This window comes from Anopheles moucheti, chromosome X (genome assembly GCF_943734755.1).
Source record: "Anopheles moucheti chromosome X, idAnoMoucSN_F20_07, whole genome shotgun sequence".
NCBI classification, from domain to species: Eukaryota; Metazoa; Arthropoda; class Insecta; order Diptera; family Culicidae; genus Anopheles; species Anopheles moucheti.
Window position 1 is genome coordinate 1,278,121 of NC_069142.1, and position 19,019 is coordinate 1,297,139.

Genomic DNA, 19,019 nt, shown 5'->3' on the forward strand with positions numbered 1-19,019 from the left:
ATCGCAGCAATCGTTTTGACAGCATGAAAACACTTGGATTCCTTTTTGATAACAAGCAGACACAATAAACAACGAAAAATATCTTTCTAGATCATCATAAAGTTGCAATTTTAGAGTGAGTGTAGTGGAAAAGAGTGTTGTGGCAAATAGGAAAATCGCGCACGCTAGTGTACTTTTTCCTGTTATGAATTATCGTCAAGTCTAGGCATTCACGCTAGCATGGTGTATCGAAATAGCGAACCTCAAAGATTGGATTGATCCTGCCTAGTGTGCGAGAAGTTGCGAACAACAGGTCATACGTTTCCTATCTTGCCCGAAAACTATCTGCTCGGTAGAGTATTGTAGGTGTAGAATCAGCAGAAAAAGCTACTACGTCGTCTAAGGCCGGAGCCGTAGTCCAGTGGCCGCTGTCCTTTACTATGTTTAGCATACACCGGAAGTGAACACATTCAGAGATTATGCTACTACTGTAGGGAAACAGTCATGCTGCTTCTTCCGATTTGCCGATAGAGCTCAACTAGTGTCAGATAAAAGGCGCGGACGACGCGGTATCTACACAGCCTATTATTACAACGCACTATACACATTAAGCACATCGTAGTTTTCACAAGACTATCTGAGGCTTCGTTCGGTTCCGCCTCGATCACCCAATATTTTGCGCACTGCCTAGGAAAAGAATTTGGTGGGATACAATCCCAGCGTAGAGCGGAACGTGTTTCGACTTACGGTCCTAACCTAACTTGCGAGTTACTGTAAAGTTGTTCGCTACTCGGCAAAATGTGGCGTACGTAACCAATCTGCGTCCTTCAAACAGTTTCTTAAAAAAAACATTAAATTAAGCGACCGCAGTGGAGTCGACAGGATTTTGGAGAAAAAGCCACTAAACTGCCGAAACAATGCACAGTTTCTTTAAAGGTGAGTAATCTGTTCGTAGTTCTGCATAGTTTTAAACCATTCCCAAACCATCGCATGTGCTCAAAGAATGTTGCATTTTGCTGTGCAACAAAACAAGACGGTAGGACAAAATTTCTTTGGACCTTCAATGGGTTCAGTTCAATCATCTGTTATGGTTGTTTTCCCAGGCCCATGCTGGGCAGGGATGCCGTGGCGACGACGTCGAAGATGATGCTGTTGGACTGAGCTTGGAGGTCTGTCGAGTGCTTAAGGAGCATGTAAATATAGCTAAGCGGGGTTTCACGTGCACAGCAATATGCGCAACGAGTAGAAGACTTTAGGAAAAGGTATTACGGTACGGTTGGAGTAGGATAAACCCATCGCTCAGGTACACCAAACGATAGCCCAACCAATCGCACGCGGTACAGTTGGGGCATAAACGATATTCGCAAAATTCGTTTATGAAAAAAGGATGCCAAAAATAGGGATTGTCGAACGAAATTTATTTATTCTTTTTTCCTCTCCTCTTCACTTGCTCGTTCGCTGTTACACTGTTTGTTCTCTCTCTCTTTTTTTGTCGCTCTCTATCTCGCGCTTTCCCATGCGGGCGCGTCCACCCATATTGCACCTTCCTCTGTCTCTATTCTATGATTGCCCACCATGCTTCCTATGCTTTTTTCTTCCCGCGCGGTATTTATAGCGCGCTTGGCAATAATCAGCAAATAGTGAGATTCTAATTTTAGTCGTGCCGTTTCAGTCGTCTAATCTTTCTGGCCACGTATATCGAAGCGCTTCTTCAATAAACAGATATATATATATATATATATATATATATATATATATATATATATATATATATATATATATATATATATATATTTGATATATATATATATATCAAAATAAATAGTATAGCTTTGGGCTAATAAAGGATTCAGATTGGACTGATAATAGCAATTTGCATAACATACAAAATAAATATTACATACAATTATGTGCAATGCCTTCCGTGGAGGAACAGCCCAGTAATGTTGAATTTGCATTTGTTGGGATGTAGTCCAGAAATACAAAACGTTTTTATACATCTGTTTCACCTCAAACAAACGCTTAACGAGAAAAGTTGCGATGAGTCCGCTGTAATTTCAATTTATATTCAATGATATATTTTTAAACATGAACAAAATAAACAATCGTACCGAAGGATTTATACATCCATCTGTGTCGGTGCGTAGGCAGCAGCAAGGCTCCACATTCTTCCAGGAGTCAAATTTATTATTTGTTTCCCGTTGCCTACATACGCGATGCAAATAGAATTAATTGGAATTCATCATGGCTGTGGATACCATTTATAACATTTGTTTTACTTTCTCAAGTATCGTACTTCATGTTTAACTGTTCATGTTTCTCCTGCTGTTGAAAACGTACATGAATGATATCGTGTACTTACACTCACTGTATCTGCTGCTTTTTTGCCGATTTCCGTTAGGGAGTTCGTTTCAAAAATGATACTGAATAGATGAAGCCGACAATAACCTCTATATAACGATTTTTATTTTTTGCATACACGATTGTGATTGCGACTGCATGAACGATTGTCTTCGTATATCTGTAATGAATCCAATTGAACACATTAATTAAAATCTAACTAGATGCGCTGACACCCACATATACAATTATCCGGTCGAAGCGAACATTCTTTTCAGCGGAGCCGCGAAGGCTGCAAAAAAAGAAACCGTGTTTCATTTTGTGTTGTCGTTTTATTTATAACAACCAATATAACGTTAACCGCGCCTGCACCATGAATTAGGACTTTCCGTGTTTGTGTATGTTGATAATGGATGCAACGCCTTGTGTTCTGCCGCTGTCGTTGTTGATACCACAGGATGTTTCATTTCCGGCTTCCGGGATGTTGCATTTTGAATTTTGCCCCAGTGAGGCTCGGTGCAAAAGAAGATGAAATAAGTATAGATGGTAGATGACGAACGAGTATGCGCAAAAAAAATACGAATGCAGGAATCCAGCACAGCAAGGTACAGGATTCGCTAATGTAGAAAGCCGATGTATCGAATGGCTTTATATTAGGTCTTGCTACACTGATTGGCGGGAAAGTGGCTGATATGGATGCTATCTGGTAGCAATACCCATATTGATTAAATGACCCTCCAACGAAACAGGAAGCGGGATACGGAGACGGTAGAACGGGAGTGCACAGATGTTAAGAACAAAGTGGCACAATACCGCATGCATGTTGCTCTGTATTCCGCATGAGGTCCGTTCTTTTTGTTTTGTTATAAAAAAAAATAACAACAAATGAATGTCTGGAAAAAGAAAGTACTATGAACGAGAAAGTTGTTGGATGGAACGGTTATTACCGTTTGCTGAGCGCGGTACGGTGTGATTGGAGTTAAGACAGGAGACCAGCGCATAGGGAGGGGTTGGTGGAAAATCTTAGTTATATTTATAAATGCCAACAAGTGCGCAAACCGATACGGCGCAGTAGCTATTAATAGCCTTTTTCACAATACATAGTATTCACCACACAGCCATATACTACACAAAGCGGCTCACGTCCACCGCCCAGTAGCAGTAGCAATCCCTGCGCTAACGTAAACTAAGGCTCCGAACGGAGGGAAAGGAATTGTTGGGACGTGCCATAAGAGAGCGCATTTTTACTTCAACACGGTACACCATAACAACTCTCGCCATCTGCCAGCGTGCGGTTGTCTTTTGCTACATATCCCTTTTCTGTGTGTTGTTTGCTGTATCCGCAAAAGGATCTAATTGAATTGGATACCTACTGCGAACATTTTATTACTGTTCTTTTGCCTGCTTTGCTCACACTTGGTTTCCGTGATCGTCCGTTGCAATTCCAGCCAGGGCTCAATGATACCGCCCCTGTGGCATTGTCTAAGTTGTACTCAAATTTGCTAAGGTGACAGATGGAAAAAAAATCCTTCAAGAAATTGAAACTTGGTTACAATTGATTGCTCAATATTCGTTCAATTGAATGAATGATTTCTTTCTAATCTTCTAGCTTCCTAATTTAAGTCGTCAAAGACTCCACTGCTGAATGGTTAAGTGGAATGAGTGTTCGTAAGTTTGAACTCACAACGAATTTTAATAACACGCATTAGGATGTAGAAATTGCGATCGATTTGTTATCATATTGCTCCAGTACGCACGTGGGAACTCCCACACTCTGAGTGATGGTTCAAATTCTTGTTCCAATATTCGTAATAATTTGGTCTTTTATGATTGGAAGACTAGATCGATCTTCCAATGGTTCTAATGTGTCAAAGATTAGATTAGGTGAGTTCTGCTATAGCTCCGTATAGTTCCGCGTAAGTCGAATCCGGGAGTAAAATCGTTTATACTTCATTCTTACATAGTTGACTTCCTTCTCTGCACTTTATTTATTCAGCAATGCAGGCGACTGTTCGAAAGAAAAGGTTAGCATGAATTGACAACAAATATTTTATATGACTTAGGTAGTTATTTTCATCCAACTTTTCACCTTTTTGCTTAGACTTTGTGCTATAAACTAATTCAGATGTCAAATTTCTTAAAACCGCGTATCTCCGAATCCGCGTATATTAAGAACCGCGTATCTCGGGAACTGCCTGTACATTTAAATCACTACCGTGTAGCATGTAAGTGACATCGGACGATCAAACAATCAATCCTTCTCTGTACTTAATTTATGCAGCGAATCAGAAGAATTTTTAGAAAGATTACATTAAAATAAGTTAGAAAGAAATGTTTCATGTGACAAAAAAGGTATTTTCGACCAATTTTTACCTTTTTGCTTTTGTGCTATAAACTAGCTCATCTGTCAAATTTTCAAAAACCACGTATCTCCGAATCCGCGTATAAGAGGAACCGCGTATCTCGGGGAATGCCTGTATATATAGAGAGAAAGAGAAAGTGTATGTATGTGTAGGCGAGATGGATAGAGAGAGAGAGAGAGAGAGAGAGAGAGAAAGTAAGCGACGAACGTTTAGACGAACTCATCCAGAAGCCTCTAAAGAATATTCACTTACTAAGAAACTGTTATTGGTACCTTGTTTCATATTTGATAAAATTTTCATTCAATGAACTTTTACAACTTTTTGGCTGCTCTAACTGCATGCTTAAAAGAATATCATTACTATATGAATATATTTTGGTGAATTATTTATGTAATTTCTGTTATGGCGGCGATTAATTTGACAATTTCAAAATTAAATTCTGCTTACAAAACTCCGTGACATGTCAAATTTTTAAAATCCGCGTAAATTTTGCAATAGTAAAATGCAACGTATTTATAGAAAAATTTGAATTTTTCAATTGAAAATTTTAATTTTACGTACAACATTAATCACATAACATTAAACTATCAAAATTTTGAGATTCGCGTAAAACAGCGCGACATATTTGTACTGCATTTGAACTCGGTATATCATTCGATATAGTAAAAATACTATGCAATTTTCTTCAAATGAACTCTAAAGAAGATAATCAACCTTTGATATAAAACCTTACAAAATTTGCTCAAAATTAGGTATGAGTATTTGCAATACAAACAGTATTCAACGACGGTAACAACCTTTCATAAATCAAATCGATTCTACCGAACCAAACATGATACCTATTAGTTTCACTGAAACATTGGTGAAAATATAAATGCAAATATAGGTAAGTGTCGAACCATGTTGACATTGAAAGCGACGCTGTTGTGATTAACGGCGACAATGTTGACTTGGTCCGAGAAACTCCTTGTTGTAATCTTGACTTGTTATATTGCTTTCGAAAATCCCACAAATTCAGTATTAAAAATAGCCCAAAGGCACGAATAATCCTATCTATCCTAGCAGGCAAAGTAGTAGTAGCAAACCATTTTCATTCTGAGGCTCCATGTGGAAAATTTGGGGTTTTTAGTTTGAAAATCCACAAAACACCCAAATCGCAAGTTGAGCACTACGCAGAACAATCAAGGAGTCAGGCAGAGTAAGAGTTAAAACGCAGCATAGAAAACACTGAGGGTAATAGAGTAGGAATTGAGTAGTTGCCGTTTGCTATTGGTACTGATTTCGGTACAATATGTAGTGTCAGCAAACAGTCGTTGCATATTGCTACATTGCCTATCATTTATCATTCCACTGGGCCATTGCGTAGCAGTGCAGTAGTAGCTCACTAAACTTTTCTCCCGCTGCTCGTTTACTCTATCTCACCACGTGCATGCGCGTCGTATGAATGGTTAGTTTATTCCAAAGTGGGCTTTCGGCTATTGGTATGTGATTGGAACACCGAATGGTAATCCGCTCTGTGAGCATGTATGTGTGCGTTTTTTTATGTGCGAGGGTTATTCGAAAACTCAACGCGTGCACCACGAATCGCCAACGCAAGCAAGTATTAGAAATTAAAAGAGTCTTTGTTTATTATTCTAAAACATCTCCAAAACCGAATAGAACTTGTTTGAGTGCATCGTTGATTGCCACCATTGGTCCAATAAATATAACTTCCACCCTACTTCATCACTTGGTCACACTGTTTATATCCTTCAAGACGTATATACCTACATATATGTGTGCAGTTTTACAGGACTGTATTGTGCAGCGCATTCTTCTATGCTCCATTTCGTTTTATTTTCTTTTGCTTGCTTGACGCCTCGCGCAGTTATCTCTCTATCGGATAGCTCTGGTGGAAGGTGCTCACTGATTACCGGGCTATGTTGAGTGGTGCGGGCTCTCACGAGTGATATCGAGAGCGTGGGGCTACATGTTGATCGCAGTCGTTTCCGTGTGCGTATTGTCAGTAGTACGCTCCAAACGATCAGACGTGTCGCGTGCCGGAAAAGTGTCACATTTTCTTTAAAGTTTTACTAACAGTTGGTGTTGTTGTTTTCTATGTGCTCCATGGTGCGTGAGAACGGCGGATTCGAGCCAATATTAAGATTTAACTTTCTTCTCGTCTAATTTTTTCATGTGCGTGCAATTGTGTCTGTGTGCGTGTACATTTTTCTCCTCTTTTGATTGTGTCCTCCCTTTCTTTCTCTCTTGCTGTTTGCTGGGGCATTTTGGGGGGAATGAATGTTGTTTTTCGCTTGCTCACTCGGTCATTTCGCATTGCCTATTCTGCTACTCTTTCGCATTCCACTGCCCTGTAGCTTTTGAGTGAAAGGAACTATCTGACCTGAGCGGTGCTGCTTCCCCATATATGGCTACTAGACAATTATCAGCCTAACCAACACTTCGTTCCGGATTCCGATACCAAAAAAATCCTGCAACCGAACCAAACAAGATTCACCTAACACAAGAGCTGAACGCAAAACATATCAAAAGACAAGATCCCCCGAATGCGTTGTTGGCTGTTTCGCTTCGACTAGCCTAACGGTTCTCGGCTTTGTATTGGTACACCAAAGCGTGTGTACTACCACAACAGTACCTTCTGCTATATTACCGGATTGTATTTAATAATAATCATTTCGTCTCGGGAATAATTATTATTCACATTTAGCACATCAGTTGTTTTTTTTTATTGAGGAAAGCAAATGACGAGCTTTTAGTCGTGGTACGACTGTCTTGTGTCTTGTAAATTTGCTGTGGGAGTTGTTATGCGATGATCTGTTCTTTTGATTAATTTTAAAACAGCAATTATTATTGCAGAAATTGTATCACTTCACTATTTATTTTCATGATATTTGCAGTTTTAATGTGTCGTATTGACTATTCAACTACGAAGAAATAATAGCGAAGAAAGCCAAAAATGGCAGGTTTTGTTCTACTGACGTGTTAGTACCACTTAAGTAGAAGATTTTTAAATGTTTTTAAAATAACAATATGACTATAATTTGATCTGCCAGAAACAACAGGGACGTGAAGGGACTCATCAAGAACGAAGTTTTAGTTTATTCTTGCAACTTGTGCAACTTGTGCATTCTTGTTTTCGGTGGATGTAAATAATAACACAATTCGCGAACTAATCGCATTAACCCTTCCAATCAAACGCAGTATATTTAGTAGTGTCTCAGAACTTACGCTAGCCTGGAGTGTGCTAGAACTTTGCCTTAGATTTCATTAATAGCTTATGAAAACCAATCATTCCTAGTGCAAAACATTCGAACGGACACGAAACCAATCGCTTTTAACTCTTATCACAGCGATCAGCAGGTTACAGTTGTGCAACACTAGTATTGGTTTGCTTTTAGTAAACATAAATAGACAACAATTTTCATTTGTTTTGCCTATGAATGCAACCAATACTACATGAAGCAAATGCGCCGTGTTGCCATTCGATCGATCTTGTGCCTCAGGGTGTGGAATAAATCTATTTTTACATGACCCAATGGTTACTTAGTGGACCTCCAAAATATTAGGAAATAAAATACTTGTTTGCAACAAAACATCTTTGGAAGAAACGCTTTTCCACAGCTAATTTTTGTTTATTGCAGAATTATTGAGACGATGCATTAAAAGAAAGACCAACAATGAACAAGAGCGAAGCAATCGTGACATTTAACATTTGTTAGGGAATTAGATCGGGGAATTTTTATTTCTTTAATTTCATTCACTCTGGTTTTGAATATATCTTAAAGAGCTTTTAGACAAGTTGCAACATCCAATCATCGATAATATTTCCACATCAACAATGGATTGAAAGTTTCGCAACCCACTTCAATCTTTACATGAAGTACGAAATTGTTTAAAATTTTCGACTTTTAAGTTTCCACTACTAAAGGGAAAGTTTCCATTACTAAAAGCATTTTTTGAGAGATATGTACATTCTGATACAGATAATTATACATATTTCCTTCTTGGTCATAAATCGGATGCTAAGCAACCAGCTGTAGTGAATTATTTAAACACGTAGTGCAGTGCAGGCCCATCAGTCCCAATGTTTAATTACATTGTTCGGTTATTGCTCTATGTCTCGTTGGCTTGCATATATTACAAATATTGCACAACGATTTGCAAGAATGCAGTTCTTGACACTTCATTTCTATGAAAACTGGAATTTATAATTACGTTATAACGTTATACGTCAACCAATAAGTAAATCAGTCCACAACCTACATAGGCTTGTAAAATTAAGAAGATTACATGTATTGTTGGCCCTTCTCCTAATATCTACTCATCCTCCATAATCTCCTCAATATCCTCCTAATCAGAACTTTATTCTGATGGTCCCTGACCTTCCTACTATTTTATGAGAAATAGTTATCAATTATGCGAAATTTACTGAGTTAAAATACTACCGGTACATCTAAAGACAGAAGTTATTGTGTTACGGTGCATGCGGATTGATAAGAATGTTGGTAATGCGTTCGGTATGAAAGTTTTGCTGTGCTGTTTACACGCACAATGTGTGTGTATTGTTTTGAATGTGGTAAACGCGTAAGTTCAACATCGAATTACGAAGATAGTTGAGCATAGTGTGAATTTTATGTATATGTCACCTAACATTAAGGAATCAATCCGTGATCGAGATCGTTCCATACATTTATTTTTCTAACTTAAAATCGGTATTAAACCCATTGTGGGAAAAGTATGCGTGGCCCCACAGCTGGTGTATAAACAGGAGAGTGAACATGAGAGAGATAAAGAGAGAGACGAATAAAGAGTTACCGAGAAATAGTCCAGTAGAGAGCGAAAAGGGACGTATTCTCCGTAGCGAACATAGGGATAGGAGCAATCTGCTGGAGTCGAAATGAAATGAAACTTCTACTTAATAGAAAAAAAATGCTAGGTGTGCGTGCGCGCTCGGCAGCTTATATGTATGAGTTCCATTGCGTCCATTAAGGGAGAAACCTGCCGTCACGGTTTATTTTGGAGATTTGATCGATGTAATGCTCCAGAATGTTAAATATTGAATTGTGTTGTGTGGGAGTATACAACAAACGATGAAGCGCTAATTATGCTGGACGTATTTAAGCTAGCGAATGATAATTTTGCACGAAAACTCATGCGAACGAATAACGGAAGCGATGTAAATAGCAACCAGAGTGAGAAACACACGAACGCCAAGCAAAAAAGGTGCGAAACAGTTTTTAAGATAATGATAGTGGTGTGTGATGATTGAAAGAAATAGAACCAGACGTTATGGCAGTGTGGTTGATGTGTGTTTCGTTGTTTGCGTGCGTCATACCTCCTATCAACATTAGCAACAGTATAGCAGCAACACGTTCAACAACAATCAACACATTCGATGGTTTTACACACGCACTCAGCAACCAAACGTGGAGAATATAATATAAGAGAGAACTTTAACGGAACAGAAAAAGTGAAATGTTTATGAACCATGCTGGAGAACGCGTCAACACTCCGGTACCTCTCTCTCTCTCTCTCGCACACACATACACAATCACTCTTTGTGTAATTTAGATAATGTAGAAGTAATAACGCATGTGCCTCATTGCTTCTGCTTTAGGGTAGATTGCAGGTGATGTGTTATGGCGATAACTGGTAAGGTATATCCGTCACAAACGATAATCCCCTATTAGAATATTGTAAGGCAGCGTTTAAGTCACCTTTATTCATATGCATATACCGTACAACGCCTGACTTCGATCAATTAACAAGGTTTGATGAATATACATTTGTTATGCTTTTGAAAAGAATAAACACCTGCATATTATAGTCATCGTGTAAGAAAAGATAAGAGTATACCTATATTCGGTTTTGCTGCACTTAAATATTTAGGTATCATTCAAATTTTCTATAATATTCTGCATATTTCAAACTCGAATTTAGAAACGAATCCCTATTTTCTGCAATATCTCTCTCTTCCGTGCTTTCTTTCTCTATTCCACACACTTTTCTTGTGTGTTTATTGTGTACCCTCTAGGGGATTTGCGCTGAGTTTATATATAGACATTCGGTTAAACAGGCATTTGCATGGATATGGTATTTGACCTTGGCCGACCATACATACACTGTATGTTCTTTGATTTAGATCATTTTTAGCAACCTACATGTCCCTTATTATAACAAATGTCTACTGATGTTGATAATTTACGGAAGTGGCTTGCATTCAATGTTGGTATCCAGCCAGTAATCCAGCACATTCAGGACGCTAAACGCAAATAATTGAAAAACGCTAATGTTGTCATTTCAATGAGCTACAGTTATGGAGATGATATAAATAAAAATCCTAAGAAACATACCGATTGATTTACACCTATTCTGTTAGGATGAATCTAGTAAGAATGTAAAAATTGGTTTCAGAACACAGATCGTAGAATTATGAGACCTTTCGTTAATGTTATTCAAATTATTAATGTAGTTCGCTACATCTAAACTAATGACAAGCCAATATCTACATATTTTCTATAAGTTTTTCTGAAAGTTCCTTTGCAGTTATTTATGTTTCCTATGCCCCAATGCACTACAAAAGAGACGATGGAATATAAGATAGAACAGCAAACCGTATTATACTACAATTATCTTTTTTTGTCGGAAATGTATGAAGGAAGGTATAATATAAGGCACACAAACATTTTTCACGCATATTTCTTGCAATCGACATTTCCATCCTTACCATTATTCGGAATTGTTGATGGCATGTTCGGAACTACATTGCTAATAGACACTCCACCAACACGCGATGACGGAATAGCAAAGGCGGATCGGGGGAAGGGAAGCTGGGGAGCGCGGCTTGGTGGGTGTGCTAGCGCATTGGCATGGTTTAAAGGGCAGAGTCTATCGATTTATGACTAAAAATAGCTTCTCCAGGCGTACCTTTTATTTTATTGCGTATATGAAGCACTCAACACAACGCCCACACATAGACCCACACACCTACATGATGGTGCGGGTGTGTTCGTGGGAAGCGTGTGTTTTTTATGTGTTCACTTATTACCGCAACTACATATCCTGGCATTTTTCGCATCCTTCCAAGTCTTTGGAATTTCAACATCCAGTGTATCGAAATACAAGACCTCTCGAATGAGGTGGGTTTGCTTTTCTTCCTAATCCATGTACAACATTTGATCTCGCAATTCTAAACATCTTATACAATGAATTGAATGAAAAACGTGCAATATATGAGTACGGTGTTGGATTTGAGTAGTCGCAAGCTCTAATGAAACCATGCTATTTTTTTTTTTTAGAAATGGCACGTGATTCGACCATGGGAAGAGACCGAGTACTAGTCGTACCGAACACCGGTATCGCTCTCAACAGTAGCTCATCGTCACAGATAACGGCCCCGGCAGACATCAGCCAGCAGATTTTGGAGGTAAGCGGAATGAAATTATTTGCCTGTTATTCTAGAACATTTGCTAATATCTCTTTTCGCTCGTAAACAGCTTCAAAAAGAGCAAGAGCTAGAGAAGCAAAAACTTTGGCATGCGTTCCAGGAGAAGAATAAGGAACTCGAGATGCAGCATAGGCAGCAGTTGGAGCACAAATTTCAGGTAATTAATCTTTGCCGTTCGTACATCTTTTCTTGCGTTGCGCTATCGATATACATCGGATTTAATTCTTAATATGTTTTGTTTCTGGTTTTTGTTATCTACGTTTTCAAGGAGTTACGCGATCAAAAGATGGCGGAGGAAGCAGCCCAACAACGGGAACGAAGAGAACGCGAAGCAATCAAGCGCAAAGAGAAACATGAATGTTGTGCAAACGCAAGCTCGGAGGTGAAACAAAAGCTGCAAGTACGTACGCGACAAGCGATCACACTATAAGCAACATTACCACTAACTACTAGCTAATAAATTAAATTTTTGCTATTTTTACAGACTTTCTTAATACAGAAAAAACAGGCCGCAGCATCGAACGGATTATCTTCACCGTTGCCATACAGAAATTGGTAAATTACGTTCAAAAACCGATCGTGCGACTTTTTTTTTTGTCACGACCCATAATATTCCTAAGCACACAATATTCTATGAAATGTGAAACTATATTTACTATAATTTAAAACTAAGTTTTCATAACTTGAGCATTAATCTGTTCCCTATTTGCAGGGGTGTCGTGAAATCATCATCCGGCGAATCGCTCCCTGGCGGTGCCGTTGCAGCGGCTGTTAGTTCCCATCCTTACAAAATCCCTCCACCGCCGAGTTCAATCTCGAAGTACGATCCAGATTTTCCACTCCGCAAAACCGGTAAGATTTCATTTGGTTTTTCATGTATCATCTACAATCGAGCCAGATTGTACTACACTCAACGGATGCAGCGTACGATCTGTATTCATTTCTTGAGTAGCTCATTATTATTGCCCGTGTTATGTACTTTATTTCTTTATTTATACCTGCATGTGCGTGTGTGAGTGTGTACAAGCATTTGAATGTGAATTAATGCAGCAAACCGCAGCGCAAAAATGTTTTGTGACTCTATTGCTACCAAAGTTCGTGTTAATTATGAATTACAGAGTACAGAGGAAAATACATTGAGATGTTCGAGTTTGCATGGAATTGCTCATAAAATCTTAACAGTATCCATTCTCTAACTTTCAGTATGTTTTTGTTTGTTATTAGAAGTTTAATTTAAAAAGAGAATTAAAAAATGTGTGCAACGAAATCTAGCTTCACGCTATGAAGTGATTTTCTTTCCCTGTCATGCATTTATTTCCTTATTCCTTTTCCATTATTGTTATCCTTTCTTCATTTGTATCTCACACATATACACCCACATATTATACCCACATATATATATATATATATGTATGTATATATTTGTATATACATATATATAAGGCAACTTTCCCGCTTTTACTGATACGGAAGTACTGACTCACTAACTGACTACCGCCGTAGCATCCGAACCGAACTTGCTGAAAATTCGCCTCAAACAGCGCGTGATTGAGAAGCGTTCACTAAACGGGCCTCTGGCCGCCCGCCGGCAGGAGCGTTTGCGCCGACTCCAGAAGCAGCAACACAACCAGGCGCTCGCGCAAACAAGTACGTATCGTCCCGGACACTTTACAATATTTCTTAAATATCTCCAGTTTCATACAGCGGCTATCAACATTGTAAAGGACAAGAGGTCAATAAGGGCATTGATCTAGTCAAATCGTACAGGATAAAATTACTACTCGTTGTTTTCCATACTAGTTGTTTTTGTGAGCATTTTACGCAATTGAAAAGCGGGCTCTTAGCTTCTAACCAGAAGGATCAAAATGAATATCCTTTCCGTAAAATGCGTGCGTGTGTGCGTGATTACCGTTTGACTAACATCAGTAATCTTAGTTGCTATTGCTAAGAGTTCTATTGCCATCTATGTCGCTGGCCATGATCTCACGATTGCCTGCATTTAGCGTAAATACATCTCTGTGTCACCTTTGTTTGTTTCAATCGGGTTTCTGTCTGCCGAGCTATGTTCATTACCATTGTACCTCATCCTATCCATTTGTTCAGATTGTGCGGCTGCAGCTAACGTCACCACAACCGATTCGGGCCCGAACTCTCCACCAACGGTGGGCAGCCGTGCTTCACCCACCAATGCACCGATACAGGAGGAGAATGAAGATCCTCAGTACGGTTCGGTTACATCCCGCGCCAGTATCAACGATCTGTCACTGTTCAGCTCACCGTCGATGCCCAACATTTCCCTTGGTCGGCCTCACCTTGGCTCGTCAGCCGCCACCGTTGCTCATCTGGTAAATGTTTTTGTTTTTCTCACTTTTTACTGTTCATATCTAATAGTTAAATATCGTTTCATCACAAAATTGAAGACTATCAACGCAGCCAGACCGACGCACCTCGGTATAGGCAACATCGGCGGCCAAGGTGCTAGCGGTGTACCATTCGTCAATCCAATGCTGGACATTACGGAACAGCAGTGCAGCCAAAATGTTGTGGCTGCAGCGGCTGCTGCAGCAGCGGCCGCAGCCGCCAGTGGCGTGGTGGGTTTGGACCGTGTACATCTGACAGGTGGATTACATTCCGCCGGACCCGGTGGTTCGACCGTGTATCATCATCAACCGTCGATCACGGATGCGCACGTAGCCCAAGCCCGGTTGCACAAACAGGGCCATAGGCCACTGGGACGCACGCAATCGGCACCATTACCGCTCGGACACCCAATGTTGGCCGGGGCGAACAGTGTAGCTGCGGCTGCCATGATGAACATCAATCAGACACACTTTGAGAACAGTGAGGTAACTATTGACGCGTTGTTACACACTAATAAGCGGTATGAGTAAAACAGTTTTTCACACACATTATATTAACCTTATTTTACACCTCGTAGGCTGAACGTCAAGCGTATGAGCAGCATTTGTTGATGAAACAAAAGATCCGCCAGACGGCTCTTACGCGTGCCGCCAATTGCGTCAACCGGGAACCGCAACTGCGCGAAGAGGTAGAATCGAACGAAGTGATCGACTTAACAGACAAAAAGCAACCACCCAAAACGGTGCTAGCCAACAGCGTCATAAAAAGCACCTCACAATCGCACCTTCTACCCCAGCAGCACGATGAGCTCGGTAGTCATACTGCCCAACAACAGCAAAAGCATCTTTCTGAATTGATTCATCAGCAGCAACACTATCATCGCGAGCGGGAACTGTTTATGCGGCGTTCGATACAACTATCGGTGCTGGAAGATCCCTACACGCATCATGCATCTGGCGGCGGCGGTGGTGCTGCTGCTGCAACAGCAGCGGCAAACCTGCTTAGACCCCTATCACGCACCTCCTCCAGCCCGCTAGTGCATCTGAGCTCGATGGGGGGCGGAAGCAGCGGTCATCAGACGGCCCAGCAAAGCATGTTCTCCGACACGGGCCAATCGTCTGCGGGTGGTGACGACGATTTACCGCCCCCGGTAAATCTGACCGTGCAGAACCGCAGTCGATCGTTGCTGAGCTACACGCACGAGGGTCTTGCGCCAGCGGCCGGCACCACGGCTGCGGTGGTCGGTTCAGCGACGGGCTCGTCTTCTACTTGCGGCAGTCCGCCCGGGATGGCATTGCAACTTACTACCTCCTCGTCCGCGTCAGCAATTATCGGGGCGAGTCGCGAGCAAAAACTCCGTACAACCACTACCGGGCTTGCCTTCGACAGTTTGATGCTCAAACACGTATGTGCGTGCGGTGACAACGCGAACCATCCGGAGCATAGCGGACGTTTGCAGAGCATTTGGGCGCGGTTGCTCGGTACCGGGTTGGCAATTCGCTGCGACAAGCTGCGTTCACGCAAAGCCACCCAGGAGGAACTGCAGACGGTTCACACTGAAGGACATGCGCTACTGTTCGGCACCAGTCAGCTTAATCGGCAGAAGGTGGATACGAGTCGGGTAAGTTTCGTTCGGCTCGCTTGCGGTGGTGTTGGTGTCGACTTGGATACGACCTGGAACGAGCATCATACGGCGGCGGCCGCTCGTATGGCGGCAGGGTGCGTCATTGACCTAAGCTACAAGGTGGCACGGGGCGAAAACCGTAACGGGTTCGCCGTGGTACGGCCACCGGGTCATCATGCCGAGGCGGACGCTGCGATGGGTTTTTGCTTCTTCAATTCGATAGCGCTGGCCGCCCGATTGTTACGACACCGAATGCCGCATGAAATGCGTCGTGTCCTAATCGTCGACTGGGATGTGCACCATGGCAACGGTACGCAGCAGGCATTCTATGACGACGCGTCCGTACTCTACCTGTCGGTCCATCGGCACGATGATGGTAATTTTTTTCCGGGTACGGGTGGACCGGCTGAGTGTGGCGTTGGCACCGGGCTCGGTTACAATGTAAATGTGGCCTGGTCGGGTGGCGTCAATCCACCGCTGGGAGATGCAGAGTATTTGGCGGCATTTCGCACCGTCGTAATGCCGATAGCGCGTGATTTTGCCCCGGACATTGTGCTTGTATCGGCCGGGTTTGATGCTGCTATAGGACATCCGGCACCACTCGGTGGATATGTCGTTTCACCTGCCTGTTTTGGTTATCTAACGCGTGAGTTGATGCAACTCGCGAACGGCAAGGTAAGGTTTTTTTTTGTTAATCCATTACAATGATTAAGTACTGAGTTATGCTTTGTTTTGTTGTTGTTTTCATCTAGATTGTACTCGCGCTAGAGGGAGGCTACGATTTGCCTGCAATTTGCGATTCTGCGGAAGAGTGCGTAAGGGCACTGTTAGGTGAAAGCACCTCCTCAATCGCACCGTCCGAACTGGCACGGCCACCCTGTCAGGCGGCAATCGAAACGCTGCAGAAAACGATCGCCATTCAGGTGTCACACTGGCCATGCGTCAAGCGATTTGCTCATACCGTCGGACTATCCGCTCTGCAGGCGCACAGCAGCGAAAGAGAGGAATCGGACACTGTTACCGCGATGGCGGGGCTCTCGATGCAGTCCCTGAAGAGGTAATGGTCGTAACTGGTAAAAGGCGATTTGTTCTTGTTTTCATTTATGATATTTTCCATTTCTCTTTTTCCGGTCAACAAATACAATGGGATACACAGAACATCTGATGTGTCTTGCGAAGATTCTGAGGAACCGATGGACCAAGATGAGTCCAAATAATTGTTATAATAGATACATATATGTACATTATATATATATATATATATATATATATATATATATATATATATATATATATATATATATATATATATATATATATATATATATATATATATATATATATATGAATATATATATATATAAACATATATATAGTGTGTGTGTTGGTTCACTCTGCGTGAACGTTAACTGTCAAGCCACCAAGATAGGCAAACCGTCGTCAAAACACAGAAGAGAGGAGGACACTTTCTTTGTTGGAAATGTTACAATTTTCGTATGGGAGGAATATGTATTTTTATTAGAAATCGTCTTTGAGACGTTGAAAATGTTGTTGATTGTTTCTTGTGTGTCGTGTGTATATCTACCACTGCTATACACATTGTCAAAGGGAGAAAATACGAGTTAATGTGATGTGTAAATGTAACTCTGTTCTCTGTTAATACTGCATGCTCGATGCAATAGTTCATAACCGAATAATGGCGCTATTCGAGTATAAAGCAGCAAACACATTCAAAACGGATCTCGATTGAAAATCGAATTGCCGTTGTAGAATGGTTAGAATATGGATATTTTGTTTATGTGTTTCCGGTAGCTCCTAACTTACTCTATCTACGCTTTTCTGCTCACTGCAAAGTGCATATCGTGCATGGCAGAATATGTTAAAACACGCGCACCAAACGAAGGTACTGTTCCAGGAGCTATTGGTGTGGTCGTGTTTATTAAAACGTGTAATTATTAAGGGTGGAAGGAATTTCATACTTAACGATTGAGATGTTACACGAGTTCTAAAATGGAACGAAACTAAAAGTTTGAAACGATTGATCGTAGCGGATTCGTCAATGAGGCATCGCTGCATACGAATCCGTCGTTTACATATATGGATTGTATGGATGGATTTTTCATATTTACTAGTGTTAGAATTAATTTGTTCAAACGGGTTCGCTACGGAAACGAAGGCAAAAACGCAAAAAAAAACAAACAATAAGCAAGCAAACTCAAGAAAATAACAAAATAACAATATCGAACTGTAAACATACATGTTCGAAACTCTTATGCATGTACAGGTTGCATGTAATCGGAACTATAGGGAAGAGTTTTTGCATACATTTTTGCTTTTTATTTTTCTTATTGGACACGCATAAAATACACACGCACGTACGCACGCGCACACACAAACGCAAGTGATGAAAGAGTGAGAGTGGCAGACTTGTTTTAGCATTTTTTACGAATGTCGTTTCTGATTTTGAGCTAGAAGTGTGAAAACTTGATGCTTGTGTTGTATAACATATTCAGTTGTAATCATGCCGCATCCATTAGGCTTGAAATTGATAACGCTATGACCCACATATCTACAATTGTTTGATAACGCACTAAAACGGTGATCCAGAGCATTAACGTCCATCGCAATTTAATTGTTAGAAGTATCGGCATATTTAACCCACTGAGTGCCGTGTTAAACCGTCACTCGCTGTGGAGAACATCACCCGAATTCTAGACAAGCTCTAGTTAGGCTATTTGACAAATGTTGGAAACCGTTGAAATAACAATAATTCAAAGCTTACAGTAAAAAAACGCCCATGCAAAGGACAAGTAACTCAAAAGTTCGAACGACATTCATAAGAATAGCTAAACATCTTTGCTGCGATCATTCAGCAGAAGCGCGAAGAAGGCCGTCTTCTACACAA

The 19,019-nt window shown here is 40.9% G+C and overlaps 1 protein-coding gene across 1 annotated transcript; it reads left to right on the forward strand.

Annotated features, from left to right (window-relative positions):
- Window positions 1–352: 352 nt before the first annotated feature.
- On the forward strand, window positions 353–17,359 carry LOC128306461 (histone deacetylase 4). The gene is made up of 12 exons (XM_053043983.1): window positions 353–915; window positions 11,981–12,108; window positions 12,179–12,286; window positions 12,398–12,529; window positions 12,614–12,684; window positions 12,842–12,981; window positions 13,633–13,776; window positions 14,233–14,474; window positions 14,550–14,975; window positions 15,068–16,789; window positions 16,867–17,171; window positions 17,271–17,359. Exons 1-12 carry the CDS (start codon window positions 897–899, stop codon window positions 17,329–17,331), a joined length of 3,498 nt encoding a protein of 1,165 aa, XP_052899943.1. The 5' UTR covers window positions 353–896; the 3' UTR covers window positions 17,332–17,359.
- The last annotated feature ends 1,660 nt before the right edge of the window (window positions 17,360–19,019 follow it).